Genomic DNA, 15,142 nt, shown 5'->3' on the forward strand with positions numbered 1-15,142 from the left:
CTATTTGCTTTGCAGCTGTTTGACCATTCAGTCAGACAGAAGAGAAAGAATTACCCATTTTGGCAACTGCGGCTTCAGTGCATGATTGGAGGACAAGTGGGAATACCAAGATAGGCAAATTACTAAAGAAACCTGGTGAATGTGCCCCATCATCTGTGCTGGAGTGCCAACAAGTCTGCTGCCTTTGTACAAAAGAACATCTGAGAGGTGTTCAGGAGTTAGTGCTTCTGCGTGGTAGGGGCTGATGAGCTAAGTGTGCATGGCGGAGGCAACAGGTATTCTCTGAAGGGGTGGTGAAAGATTTCCTCGAGCAAATCCTTGCAGTTGCCTGAAGAGATGGTCTCTGCCACAAACTGATTGGAATGTTTTTGGTGGCTTGGTTTGCATCGATCCAACTCACTTTGTGGTTTCACGAAACCATCTGAGTGAGCTTTCACAGTAAAGAGGAGGGAAGGGCTGCTCTTCTCAGCATTGGTGTAGGTTATTTCAGACTACAGACTTCAAGCTGAACAGCTTTATTTCTCTTGCGTGCTTGCTTCTAGATGGAAAATGTAAATGCAGCCAATCCAGCCTAGAGCTAGTGTCACCGCTTTTGTTGTTCTGGCTTTTAAGTGGAGAATTTCAAAATTTGGAATAGGAGTTGGGAATTTAGGTGATTGCTTTCTTCAAGCAGTGTGCCTGAGGGAGGCATGGTGGCAGGCACTGGGCTGGGCTGTGGGGAGCATCATCCCATTTGTGCACTGCATCGCCCGAGCTCAGCAGGCAGCCGGAGTGAATGAGTTTACACCTCGGAGTTAGGTTCAGTGCTTACCCAAGTGTCTGTAGGATCAAAGCCAACAGCTGTCTAATCTTGATACCAAGATTAGAAAATCAGTAACTTTGCCAAGAAATGTGTTAATTGAAGGAACAGCAGTTAAAACAACTGCCTGTCTGGGAAGGTGCAGCTCTCTAAGTACGCCTCTTAACACTGAGACAGATGTACATTTAACACTGACATCTTCATTAGTAACTAATTTGATTGGTTTTCCTTTGAGTGTTATTATGAGACTCAATATTGGGTATATTTTCTGTTCAGAGAAGTGACGATACTTTTCGACTAGTCCAGGTGTATGTTTCCTTGAATGGATTCTACAGAAATCTACTACAGATGAGTTGTGGGGGCTGGAGGGGGTGTAGCTGTACACCAGCAACCTGGTGTAGTGGTGGGAGGTGTCCCTGCCCATGGCAGGGGTTGGAATTAGATGGCCTTTAAGGTCACTTCCAGCCCAACCCATTCTGTGATTCTATGAAATCTGCCTCACTGCAGCTCTTCTAGTGAATCGTGAATTTCCTTTGTTGTTGTTGTTTTGGAATAAAGAGTAATTTTTAAGACCAAACCATTCCATGATTCTGTGATTTAATTGTGTTTGTTTCTCACCTGGAAGTTCTGAACATAAGGGACACTGCGCTGGTTCCTTTGCAGGTCAGGACACAAAGGGATGCATCCCTCTGTAACTTTGTGAGGGCGTTTGGGATTTGACGTTTTGATCTCTTAATAAATTTTACCAAGTGAAGGGAAAGCTTGAATGTGTAGTTTTATTACTTAATGATATGCTAGCAAATTTAACAGTCTGTTTAGAAACCTGAAACGCTGAGTTGTTGTCATAAAAGAGTGGTGGAAAGTGATGTAAAAATCCAGGTATGACCCAGGGAAGTGAAACATAATCTATGATTCTTTTGCTCATTATGGCTTGATGAAAGAGTTGATTTTTGCAAGAAAAGCCTTAAAAGATTACTTTTTTCTTTTCCAAAGCCTTCAAGTTGAATCTGCCACTTCAATTCTTCAAACTTACATAAATATTGGAGCAGTTTTTTATTCTGCTTTCTTTAATGCTGTTTAACTTTTTCTTCTAGAAGCAGGGGTCTCTGGAGCTTTAGATGTATGCCAGGTTTAAGGTTACTTTAGGAAATCTTAGTTTGGCTACCATTGTATTGCAAGCTTAAAATGAATGAAAATGTTTCAAAAATAGGTATCACCAGACACTCAGCGTGCAGGCTCACACGAAACGTGACACGCGAACCGTGTGATAGCACTCTGTGTATTCTCCAAGCGTAAGCTCTGCGCTGTTTGAGAGAAAGCCGGCTCCATCTCCCCAGACGTGGCACTGGCTGAGTTCAGCTGAGCATGATGAGTGGAGGCAATGGCTGGTCCCTGTGCCGTGCCAGGAGCTGCCTCGGGGCCCGGCGGGCAGGCCGGCAGCATGGCGCTGCGCTGGGGCCTCCTCTCCCTCAGAGACCGGAGTCTGAGCCGGGGGGGCTGGGCTGGGTCCGAGAGGCTTTGCTGGGGCCTTGAGGGTGCTGGGGCGTGGTGGGAGAAGATGCACGTAGCCTGGGCTTGCCTGTGTTGGTCTGGGAGGAGGGCAGCGTCTGGCATAACCATCTTTATATTGCCTTGTTTGTGGTTTGATCCCTTTGGAAGGTGATAATGTGAGGGAAGAAAGAAAAGGAGCTGAGCTCGCGTGCTTTGATATACAGCAGTGTGGTACTCGCGTGATTTTTCCTTCTCCGTCCCAGAAGGTAGCCCGTAGACTGCTTGCAGTGTAAGCTACTCTTTGTGAAATGAAGAGAAGGAAGCTACTGTTCGTATTGTGTGCCTTCTCTAAGAATATTGAGCTGCTTCTGAAAATCTAAGTTTTTATTACTGTAATGTTGTATCTTATGAGTTTTTCCTTTTCTGAAGGAAGTGAGTTTGGTACGTGTGCAGGAGATGCATCAATACCGCTTCTGTGCTATTTTCAAAGTATTAAACACATCATAACAATCTGCAATATTAATTAATAGTAACTCCTTATTTATTGTATTTTTATTCTTTTACATGTACTGGGGTTGTTAGTGTGTGCTGCCTCCACAATAATGAAGGTTGGGATTCTCAAACTTTCATCCTGTCTATCCATTCTGTGCTACCCATAGCCCAGGACAATGGTTATAACTTTACTGCTTTGATTTTTTTTTTTTTTTTTTTTTTAAAGAGCACTAGAAGCATTATTACCATTAACTATAATTAATCTCTTTGGTTTGCTCCCAACAGCAAAACACTCTGCTGTTAGATGTCATTCCTCTATGCATGATATAAACCTTGATTCTGTGTCTTCTTGATGTTTAATGCTAGTATTCTTTACGCATCTTGGACTTTGCTACTTTTGGTAATTTCCACAGGATAGTATTTTAAAAATAATCTTTAAACATCATGCTGCTTGGTAACGTCTGCCTGCTCTTTACATTCCTGTTTCAGTTTGTAAAGGTGAAGCACAATAATAGGAACATATGCTGATATGTGTAGTATGAAGTTCTCTGCTATTTTGGATAAGTTTGGAAAGGTGTTAAAAGGAAGATGAAAATCTATAATCCTGAAAATTTGTATTTACTTAAATGTCCCTGACTGAAAATGTAAACTATTTAAAAATATTGTTTATTGCAGGCAAGATGCCAGCCCCTGAGCAGACCCCACTGGTGGAAGATGGGCTGCCACAGACAGCACAGGAAACTTCCACAGTCCCAGGCATGGAACCAGAGACTACTGCCACTACCATTTTAGCTTCTGTAAAGGAACAGGTATATGCCTTGCTTCTAGCAATTCAGAAATCCAGCATGCATTTCAGAATTAATCATTGTCTTTTTTGCATTGCTGGAAAGAAACATTGTTTCTGAAATTTGTTTCCTACTGTTAGTATAGTGCATTTTGTATGTCAAAATGGGGATATCTGAAAGGGTTCACTTTACTGCAACAAAATAAAACATGAATAAAAACAGAATAAAACATGATTACATCATATGGTCTGAATATAAACAAGTTTCATACCCATGGGACCCTTAGTCTTAAATGAAAATTGACTGCAAAGCAATGAAATTTTTCATGACTAAGTACTAGTTTCAAAAGTTTTTGAGCTGGTAATAGACTAATAATTTCTCAGTGATTTTGAAACTGAGCTTCCAATGTTAAGGTTATTAAGGCTAGAGGCCATCAAGATATGAGTAAGCACAGTCAACTTGGTTATAAAGAGCTTGAGCTACCTCATCATCTGAAAACAGCAGTTCATCTTGCACTGCTTTAGCTTATCACGAATGTCAATTATAACTCATTTGCTTAAAGTACATTTGTGGTGATTTTACATTAGTCCATGTTATTTTGCAGTTGACAAAGAACATGCTTGTAATGGTAGCTCAGATGATGAGCAGCACTGTAATAATGACAGCGCTATAATTCCTAGTGAAATAAGGAACAATTTCACCAGCCAATAATCTTACCACTGTGATTACTGTCCAGAAATGCTTTTTGAAATTTAATACAATAGTGATTGCTTAAGCTGAACATACTATTATGACAGCATTATTTACATTGGATTGATTAAAATATATGCCTTTATATATATATATATATATATATAAGCATTCGTTAACATACCCTTTCCTACCCAGGAAACATTTTATCTTGTTCTTACAGAAAAAAATGGATAATGGAATATTTCCTCATTTTAAAAAGGAGGTTAAAACCTCTTCCACTCTTCATTCAAAAAAAGACTCTCAAATTTATGGATATTAAGCAACTCAATTCTGATCAAAGGAAAAAATACGACTAAAATTGTGTTTTAGTAGTTGCTGAAATGCAAACTTAAATGTAGCTTAGTTCTCTGAAGTGTGTAGACATGTTAAAATGAGTGGAATGGGGAGGAGGATAAAAATCATGCTTCGCTCTTGAAAATAATAACTTGAAGGTACTAAGAACCAAACCTTAGCTTTCTGGTATTCTTTCTGTTGATATTAATTATGGACAGACACTGACATATTCAACGCCCTTCCTGTATGGCACAAATCCCAGAACAGAATATTTTCCAGTGCAGTTATTTACTTTATTAAATTTGAATGGAAACTAATATGCTGTTTACTATGGCTTAACTTCATTTTATTCAGAAATCTCTCTTTTTATTTGCAGTGGATCTGTATTTGTACAATAGAGCTGCCACACCTTAAATTCATTGCTTTAGACACGCTTAGAGTGGAACCAAAGTTGAGGAAAAAAAAAATTATCATTACTTGTTCAGCTGTACAAGATTTTAACCTAATAAAAACTACTAGTTACTGCAGTAGTTCTGAAATAAGTACATAAATTTATTGAACGACTTTGTTAAGCAATGTCCACCATAGTGGCATGGATATAGACATATCTAAGACGGCTCACTTGGCATAGATATTTTGAACCTGCCTTGGCAAGGGGGTTGGACCTGATGATCTCTTGAGGTCCCTTCCAACCCCTACAATTCTGTGATTCTGCAATATACAACGTTTCAGTAATTAATAAGCCTATTAACTTTACAAGACATTTTATATAACCTCTCCATTTGTTTCTTTTTCTTCTGATCACAAATCAGCATAAGGCAACCTTGTTATCAAAATAGAGCATGTCCCTTGAACTCTGAACACTCTCCTCATTGAGACAAAATTGCCAGACAGCTGTGTAAATCTCTTGATTATATTCTAGGGAAACAAATGCATCATTTTCACCAAAAGTGATTGAGAAGTGCAAAGAAAATTTGATTACTACTGCTTTGTCTGTACTCTTCTGACAAAGCTTACGTTTTTAAACATGAAAATAAATCCCTAATTAGTATAAACTACGCCACCTCCGCCCTCTTAAAGGAGGGTAGGGAGGATAGTTCTTTTACCAGGATGAGCTATTCTGTTTGCCTCACTAGTGGACGTGCTTTTGGGGGTGAAAATCAAGAGAAGGACTGACTCTTAACACAACTTAAGTTACATTTTTAGTATTGGATTGCCTTTTTGAATGCAGGGAAATCCGAAGACTAACTATATTAAAGCTGAAATGTATTTTAGCCTTTTTTTCTTCTAATAGCTGCATGTATACAATGGTGTTTTGTTTTGGAAAGGCAACATCATAGCAGTTACAGGAGAAATATAAAGGCAGGTAGTTGCCAGCTACTCCAGATGAAATTCTAGATTATTGGGAATCACTGGTGTTTCACAAGCACAGGCCTTACACTACTGAATTTAGAATTGTTGCTGAATTGGCAAGATGAAGTGGGTGACCAGATCATTGAAAATTTAATTTCCTGCTTGGTGTTGGCTTTCCTTTTCAGTGATTGGGCTGAGGGAGGAAAAGGTCTCACAGGAAGAACCTTCCATTGCTCCAGCTTTGAAAAGTAACATGAATATACTGCTTCTGATTTGTTTGCCAAGACAGAAGCAGTTGCAGCAGTGGTAGATTTATTTATTTCAATTTCTTTGTTCTTTAAGTGTTAACTAGTTCAAAGGTGGCCAACTTGTCACTTTTCCTTTGTAAACAGGTGATAATAGACTGAGAATGATTGGATACACTTTTGGGTTAATAATCATAAATCTCTTGTGGTTTCCTATGTGCTTTTCTAGAAATGTTCCCTTTTGTTCAACACTTCAGCAAAACTAAATTTTCCATAACGGTATTGAACAACATACTTTAAAAAAAAAAAAAAAAGGAAAAAAAAAAAAGTGCACTTTACTTTTTTTCCTTCTTTGTTGTTTAAGTACAAAATTATTTAGATGGCTATTGAGAATGTTGTTTTTTTTTTTATGGGGTTGGTGGGGAAAAAGGAAAAAACTGTACAAAAAAGGAAAGAAGGGTAAAAAAAAAAAAAAAAAAGGAAAAAACTGTACAAAAAAACAGCTTCCATATGGAATTGGCGGAAAGAATGTGTTCTTCGTACAGCAGAGTTTTTTTTTACTGAACATTTAAAACATTTTTGCTAAAATTACTGTATTTTCATATGAAGTTTGAGAGATTTCTCTACCAATTCAGATATAATTTGGATTAGGTAGTGCTTCATATCAAACTGTGTAGGCATGTGGCTTCAACAGATTACCTGAAAAAAAGATGTAATAAATACAGTTCTGGTAATCGGGCACAACAATTGAACAGTCTTAGTTTGAAATTCTGATTTGGATTAGTGATCGGTTAGATGGATAAATGTATATCTATTCTGAGATGAACTTTTTATTAAATGGCTGGTACTTTTTAGTAAATGGCTTTCCAAGCTTGGTATAAGTGAAACAAAATCTTTGCTACATGACTGGGAGATTTTTTTTCAACTCTCTTAATGTTGTTTTCAACTGTATAGATCATTCTTACCCCGTTGATTGCGGAACTTTGCAGTTTGCTATCTCTCTTGTTTACAAATATTTCCAGATTTGATGAATCAAGTCTGAGAAGTCTGCTTCCCAAGGCTTTAATTTTAAGACAAAATTTCTGGAATTCCTCTCTCAGATGAAACTGATAACTCCATTTCCAGAATCAAAATTCTTTATACTCTGTTTCTCATTTGAAAATTAGATTAGAAACTAGAATTAGAAATTAGTTTTTCCTTCTAGCATTGTATTGTTAAGCTTTTAAGGGGAAAATCCCTTTGAAGAAGAGCCTGCCTAAAACTGTGGGCATCCACAAAATATATTGGAGTATTTATACCTCTTGTAACACTGATAGTTTACCAGGCTCTACTCTGCAACAACTCAACTCTAATCAGCTGCTGGCAAAACAGTACACTTAGCAATTCAAAATAACCCATCATTGTAACAAACAGTTTTCAAAGAGGTTGCTACTCAGCTGAAGTCAGTGAATACCTCAAGTGGCATTCCTCCTTTCTGTCATTGTATGAGAGTACTTTTCTATTTGCTGAAACTTTGATCCCTCATCTGCTAGAACAGCACTAAACTTTTTTACCAGATCAGTGAACAATGCAGGCATAAAAGTATTAAGGGCTTTAATGGTCTACTGCTGTTGAATGCAGAGTAAGTGTGATCAGCCAATAATTGTAGCTGTGTGACTTCACAACCTGTAATCTGTGATTCTCTTTACCCTGTCCAATTTTTCATCTTTTGTCTTCTGTTTTGGAAGATACTGAGATACTGAAAGCATGAAAATGCAGTTGTGTGCGTGAGTAAACTTTATTTTTACAGAAAACTTTGAGGTTAATCTAATATGGTTAGTTAAAAATTTTGTTTCATTTCAATAGACTACAGGGGAGAATCCAAATATTGAGTCACTGAAGTACAGTATTCAGGTTGAGAAAATATATTTGATATGTTTTAGTCAGTTCCTTAATTTGTTTCAGAATTACAGCAAGTGGAAGCATGTAGGACTGTGCATGGATTAGTGCAGGGGCTGGCATTTGTAATGTGAAGATATAAATTAACTTTATTTTTTCCTCTTGTTTTGCACCTTTGTATCATAGAAATGTCCCAAATATACCTGCCTTTCCTTAGCACAATGAACCCGTTCATAGGCAATGAGAGCTGTGTGTCTCTGCACTGTATGTTACAGCTGACAGGGAAAAGTATTCCTCTCAAATGCTTGCCAGCCATTTTTATCAACTCGAACTACTGGAAGAAGCTTAGCTGAATTGTTCAATGCTCAAAATGTTTATGATTAGGAAAACATTTCAAAGTTAACCTACAGTTACTTCTTGATTTTTCATAAAGACAGTGACGTTCGGCAATTTAAGCAACTTAGCCTGTCCTGGTGCTACTACGTAGCATCACAGCCCTGCGTTCTGCCCCAGCCTGCTTCAGCAGCCACTCAGAACTGGTAGAAGTTGACGCTGCTGCAAGATGCTTCCCCTGCTGTGGCGTCAATGGCATCATCTCTCCTGGGTGTCCCAACTGCCTGGTCCTGGTATGGCAAGACAGGCACATGCTATTCAAAAAGAGTTCAAGAGTTGTTTTTGCTGCTTGTGACATCAGTGCTGATTCTTGGACAATTGTCACTAGAAAGCCTTCAGTTAACCGGTTGGACCTTCTACCCTGTATTCAGAGTTTTAAATTAGCAGTATTTTGCCAGGTTTCAAATTACAATAGGGCAAGAAGAACAAAATTTTTATTTTTCAACATTGTAAATCTTGAGTGCTTATTCTCCTCCGTATTACTGAGGTAGAAAAGTTCTTGGTTAACAAAAATTAAAATGTTGGATCTCTGTAACATAATGCTATATATATATAGACCCTGAAGTATCTTCATGAGTGAGGTCTCAACATCATTGCAGAAATATTACTGCTGGGCATTCAGAGCTTCTAGCTCTGTGTGGTCAGTCGTATTCACTACAATGTTGGCACCCCATGCGGGGTTTTTCTCTGCTCCAGAACCTTCAGCCTCCAAGAGCATCCACGGTTACAGAGCTCTGAAATTTGAGTTTTGGCTTCTAATCACGGAAGCTTGTCTGCCTGATGTCTGTCTGGTTGCCTTTCCAAAGCAAGTTGCTTTCTTCTTTCTTGAACCATGTATACACTGCTTCTCCCTGAAAATAATGAAAGCTAGTGTTTTTTATAGCTTCATGTTAAGAAATATGGCCTGTGGTTTTGCAATGAAATTTAGCTTATGAGTACAAAATTGTTGTTTTGTGAGGTGATTAAGTAGTTACTGCTAAACAGGTGAGTAGAATTACATTTTTTTCCTCTATGTATTGAGTAATCTTGGAAAAAAAAATAGCTCTGGCCGAAGCATTGTAGTGTATGTTTCAGAAGATTCGGTTAGTACCAAATCTTTGGTTAGTATGGCAGTGTATTGGGTAATCTACGTATAACTTCACTGTGCCCTGCCCACATAGATGATGATCTGCAAATGAAAACAAACGTACTGATTATTTTGTTTGACTCCTGTCATATTGTCACAAGCCAGTGCTATAAAAAAAAATAGTTAATTGTGATTTTTTGCTTAGGCTAGCAGCTTCCCGTGCTGCCAGCACTGTATGGGAGCATCCTGTGTGAGGGGATGGCTCCCACTCCTTTCAGAGAAGCTGTCTAGAGAAACAAATTCAAAAAGCTTCCTGCAACAAATAGTATGTTATATGATAGATAAACATACTGGTGGTAGGTGTCCATTCAGAGTGGGATCCCTACCCGCTTCCCACAAGTTTACTCCTAGTGTGTGATGTATTTATTTTAAACTTTTTTTTTTTTTAAAAAAAAAAAAAAGCTTTTTTATTTTGGGTGCTCATTTTGTTTGTCCATTTTAATGGAACTGACTGTGGGGTCTGAAACAAAAGATAAAAAGGATAAAACAGATGTTCCAGCTATAAAGAAGGTGGCACCTCTAAAATCATCCATCTCTTAGGTATTTATGCAGGTATTTAAGACCTGCAATTACTGTTACAGACACCAGATTTAAGAAGAGACATACGTAAGTCAGCATCCATTGCTTCAAAAAGTATATTAGTTTTGTTACTTCACTGGAACCACAGTCTAAACGCATAAGAACGTTATTCAAATTTAAAAATGAAGCTGAATTTTCTTCTACTTTCACACAGTAAATTAATCTTGCTGTCACTTGCAAAAATACATTAGGTCTTCGTAGGTGTCAGAATGATTTTTAAATGGCAAATTAATCATAAAGGGAGATTCAGGCTGGATATCAGGAAAAGGTTGTTCACCGAGAAGGTAGTCAGGCACTGGAATGGACTCCCCAGGGATGTGGTCGTGGCACTGAGCCTGCCGGAGTTCAAGGGGCACTCTCAGATGCATGATTTTGGGATGGGACTGTATGGAGCCAGGGGTCGGAGTTGATGATCCTGTGGGTCCCTTCCAAAGGAGGGTGTTCTTTGATTCTATAAACCTTTGCAGTTCAGTGCACTGTGATATTTTTCTTAGCAGCAGATACACAGGTCATGAATAATACTATAAATGGACAACTGAGGGTGATGGTACAAAATCAACAGTGCTGAGTACCTCAGGTGAAATGGCCAAACATGATTTCTTGTTTTTTTCTATCATGTCTACTTTGCACAGTTTTTCTACTTTAGAACACTAGCGAGTTTTGCTTTTTAAACATAGCATAAATTAATGGAGTAAAATTTCTTACTACATTGTCAATTTGTTACATTCATGTTTTCCACACCCAAGAAAAGTAGAAATATGGTACTTTGTTTTAATTAGCGTTTGATTTTTTTGCAGCATGGGGAAAAAATAGCTTTGCTTTTTTGTTATGTTTATTTAAATTATTATTATCTTTTATTTAAATAGACAGTTTATTAATTTGGGTATTGTGCAGCTTCCTGCACTGATATTATATCAGTGTTCTTTTAAGAGAAAAGTTGTCTGTGTTCTGCCAGTCAAAACCAAATCATATGTTTTTCTAGACAGGGGTTACGCTCTCACTGAGATGTGATGTGAAGTTAAACAGCTAACTTTCAGCAGAAAAAGAAAAGACTTTTTCTTACTTCAGTGCTTTCAGCTAAACCTCACTAATCCTGATCTTTGTAATCGCCTGAAATCCTCAAAACCTCAGGTGATTATTGGTATTGGGTGGAGCTCTGTTCTCCAGATGAAGAATTTGAGTATGCTTTGAGGAATTATCAGGAAGGGTAGGGGAAGGGTGCCTATTAAAACTGCAAAAAAGCAAGCACACTGAAATAACAAAAATACAGCATCTTACACTTGTGTTACCTTTAGATCCCTTTTCTCTGCTGCAAATATAGTATTTTCTGTAACTTACACCGTTATGCTTTAGCAAAGGCTTGTCTTGCATTGGTCGTTCTTTTAGTTTCAGTGGGGTTTTTAGTCTGAAATCTGTGATTTGATTTACACTTTACAAGTGTAATCACTGATTTATCTGATCTTAGTTATCTGGTTCATCTCTTAAACACCTTTAGGACAGAAATGTGGGATGAATTAGTTAACAAAGATGCCATCCTGTAGGTGCAAGGTCAGTTGACAACCCCAGAACTTATTTTCCCTCCCATGTGTCTGATTCCTACCATTGTAACTGTTGGAACTGTAGCTTTGTCCTATTTCCTTAGTCCATATTCCTTTTTAATTGATTTACTTTATATAGGCTTTCTAGAATATGTCAGCCTGTTTGATTTGGTAAGTCACTGTAATTTTTTTCCTTCTGGAATGCAAAATGACAAAGTAAAAAGTTGCCCAGAAATAACCTTTGCTTTATAAAGTGTTTTGCTGCAGAAATACATATGAACTGGTGTAGATCAGAATCATAGAATGGCTTGGGTTGGAAGAGACCTTAGAGTCCGTCTGGTTCCAACCCCAATGCCAGGAGCAGAGGTGCCACCCACTTCTGGCCCACTGCACTCCGGCCTGTAGGAGGCAGCAAATTGGGTGAGTACTCAGATAAACGTGTATACATAGCATGTATGAAGCTCTGTAGGCTAATTTTATTTCTGTTAATGCCTCTGCCTGTAATGAAAAGGCAAAGCAATAGAGATTGGCTGAGTAGAAGCAAATAATGGTTAGTGTATGTTTTGTTTTTATTTATCTAGTTAAAAGATCAGTAAATAACAAATCTGCAACCTGAGTCTTGTGTTCAATTTCATAGCTTAAATCAATGACATTACTTTTAAAAGTATTTAAACACCAAGATATGGGAAGGAGTCCTAGCCGCAGGGTATTCTTTTTATATTATCTCAGCAAGTGAGGAATGTTGTACAACAAATATACTGTTTGTTGTAAGTTTGTTACATGCTATATAATACATCATATTTTACCTGGGAAAAAGCTTGCCTTGCCTACATTTTCTTCAAAAGTTACAGAACTTCAGCATCTGAACATTTATTTTTTTTTTTTTTTGAAAATCTGGGCATTCCCCACTAAACATGTTAATGTCTGGCTGGAGAATTGTTTTTTGGATATGTGGCTCATCTATATTAACTGGAAAATAAATTCTCATTTATAAAGGCATTTGCTTTTTTGCTTAATATACTTCATAAATATTTTTTTCCTCTCCAAAACACAAACTGTCCAAAAGAACAGAATGCACATGTACCTCTTTTGTATAACATGAAGTTACCTCATGCTAAGACCTGGTATCAGCCTCTGAAGGCTGGGTCTGTGCTATTCGATGCGGTTCCGTTTTGTACAAACCTTCCAATATTACCCATGCTTTCTAGTCCATATACAGGCCCATAAGATTTGCTGTGGTCCAAAGGTTATCACATTCATGATGTTTTGTTTTTTTTATCAGGTCACAGGACTAAAAGGAGTGTTAACTTTCAAATTCTGTTCAGAGGATGATTTTTAATAACATCCAAGTTTAGTACATATGTCCTAAAATGCTTTTTCACGTCTGAGCATTGGCTGTGCTAAGCATTTCTAACATCGAAGCTTGACAGTAAATGCTAGCCTAGTGGGAAGAGTTGCTTTGTCTTACACTGTAAATGAGCACTGAATTGCCTCCATCCACTGAAGATCTGGGTGGCCTGGAAAGAGTTGAAAACCACATCTACTTCCCCTGGCCCCCATGGTCTGCATGTGTATTTTTTGGGAGGGGCTTTACTGTAAATATGCAACTATTTCAAAATGAAAATGCTTTGTGCCATGAGGAAAGATCGTATACTGGCATTTAGGGAAAGCTAGATGCCTATCTGTTTTTAGGGTTCTTTTGGTTATCCGAGCCCAAAACAATCAGAAACCATTTTAAAGTTATACAATTTTACCCTAATAGATGATCGATCTTAAAATTTTGCTTGATACAGAAGCCTGAAATTGGGCTTGACCACTGCTGTCCAGTTAGACCTTCTCTGCTTTCAGCATGGGGGTGTGCTGCATTTCAGGGCTGCTGTTTCTTGGCCACGCTGAAATCCATCTTTGTGTTTTCAAGTGTAACATTCTTAATATATATATATATTTATATATGTGTGTGTGTGTGTGTGTATATATATATATATAAAATGGATGTTCAGACTTCCAAGTATTACTTTGCTGATACTTGATTGGGGGGGCAGCGCATGTACATGAAGCGCAAGTGCATGAAGATGTACAGACCCACAGAATGTACTGTTCTAGTAAAATTTTCTTAGTGGAGCAATAGCAGAAAAATGCAGTCTTGTAACATGGATGGGTTATGAAGTTGATCAGAGGGCTGGAGCACCGCTCCTGTGAGAAAAGGCTGAGAGAGCTGGGGCTGTTCAGCCTGGAGAAGAGAAGGCTCCAGGGTGACCTTACTGTGGCTTTTCAGTACTTAAAGGGGACTTTTTAAAAAAAAAAAAAAAGTGGAGAATGACTCTGCTCAATCAGATAATGACAGGACAAGGGGGAATGGTTTTAAACTAAAAGAGGGGAGATTTAGATTGGAGGTTAGGAGGAAATTCTTCGCTCAGAGGGTGGTGAGACACGGGCACAGGTTGCCCGGAGAGGCTGTGGATGCCCCATCCCTGGGGTGTTCAAGGCCGGGCTGGATGGTGCAGGGTGGTGTCCTGCCCATGGCAGGAGTTGGAACTAGGTGATCTTGAAGGTACTATCCAACCTGATCCTGTTCTATGCCTCTGTCCCATGGCAGTAGTGGGTAAGTTCATCATGCTGGAGGGAAAAAGCCTTGATGGACAACATTTAGAGTATCTGGAAGTATTCAGTTTGGTTATTGAGCAGCGAGAAGTATTTGGAAGTTTCTACAATCACTTGAGCCTTATGGGAGGGGCAGTAACTTCTGTGACACATCTTTAACTGGCCAGTTTGTTGTATAGTGCTCAAATCACACCTTCAGAAGAAGCTTTTTATTTTTGTTCTATTATTATTATTTAATTACAGAGCAGTTTCAGGAGCATGGCAGCTGCTGTTTGCCATAGTCTTTATTTGGCTTCCTGATGAAATCAGTGCTAATTAGCCTCCTATTTGGAGGCAATCTCATTGCAGGATTCAAGAGAAGAAACTTTATCCCTGTTTCTGCAAGGTGAATCTTGGTTTTAGAGTAGTGTTTAAGCACAGTTACTCGGACCTCTCCCCCTGGCTGGAGCTGAGAGGTGCAGAGAGGTTCTTGCAGACTGCTGGGAGCCACAGGTGCATTGCTGAGCTGCGCTTGCTCTTGCTGAACAGCTACACGAGCTGCAAGAAGTAGAGATCTCTTTCAGGAGCCGTTAAGGAAAATAACGTATTTAAGCCCTGTTCCATGTAACTGGAGGTATGAAATAATTGTTTGCATTAACTACAGGCTGTGAGTGAAAGTGACTTCTGTGATATGGCAACTAATGTGTAATACAATGACATCAGATACATTTGGGGTGGGGGAATGCTCGTTAGTCATTTACTTTTTGAAATTAAAGGAATGCTTGTGTTGTATTTGACTTCCTTCAAAATTGATCTAATTATTAAATAGTGATGTGCATCTATTTTAAATAATATTG

The 15,142-nt window shown here is 38.4% G+C and overlaps 1 protein-coding gene across 3 annotated transcripts in view; it reads left to right on the forward strand.

Annotated features, from left to right (window-relative positions):
* Positions 1–15,142, forward strand: part of PKP4 (plakophilin 4) — an 88,951-nt gene that overhangs the window by 18,301 nt on the left and 55,508 nt on the right. For 2 of the 3 annotated variants that reach the window (XM_084289664.1, XM_084289665.1), the window contains exon 2: positions 3,458–3,591. In XM_084289664.1, coding sequence (XP_084145790.1) covers positions 3,463–3,591 — 129 coding nt within the window. In that variant the 5' untranslated portion in view covers positions 3,458–3,462. Of the gene's footprint in view, positions 1–3,457; positions 3,592–15,142 lie in introns of those variants that run through there. The other variant, XM_084289666.1, reaches the window with a different exon arrangement.

Source organism: Netta rufina, assembly GCF_964035555.1.
Source record: "Netta rufina genome assembly, chromosome: 6".
NCBI classification, from domain to species: domain Eukaryota; kingdom Metazoa; phylum Chordata; class Aves; order Anseriformes; family Anatidae; genus Netta; species Netta rufina.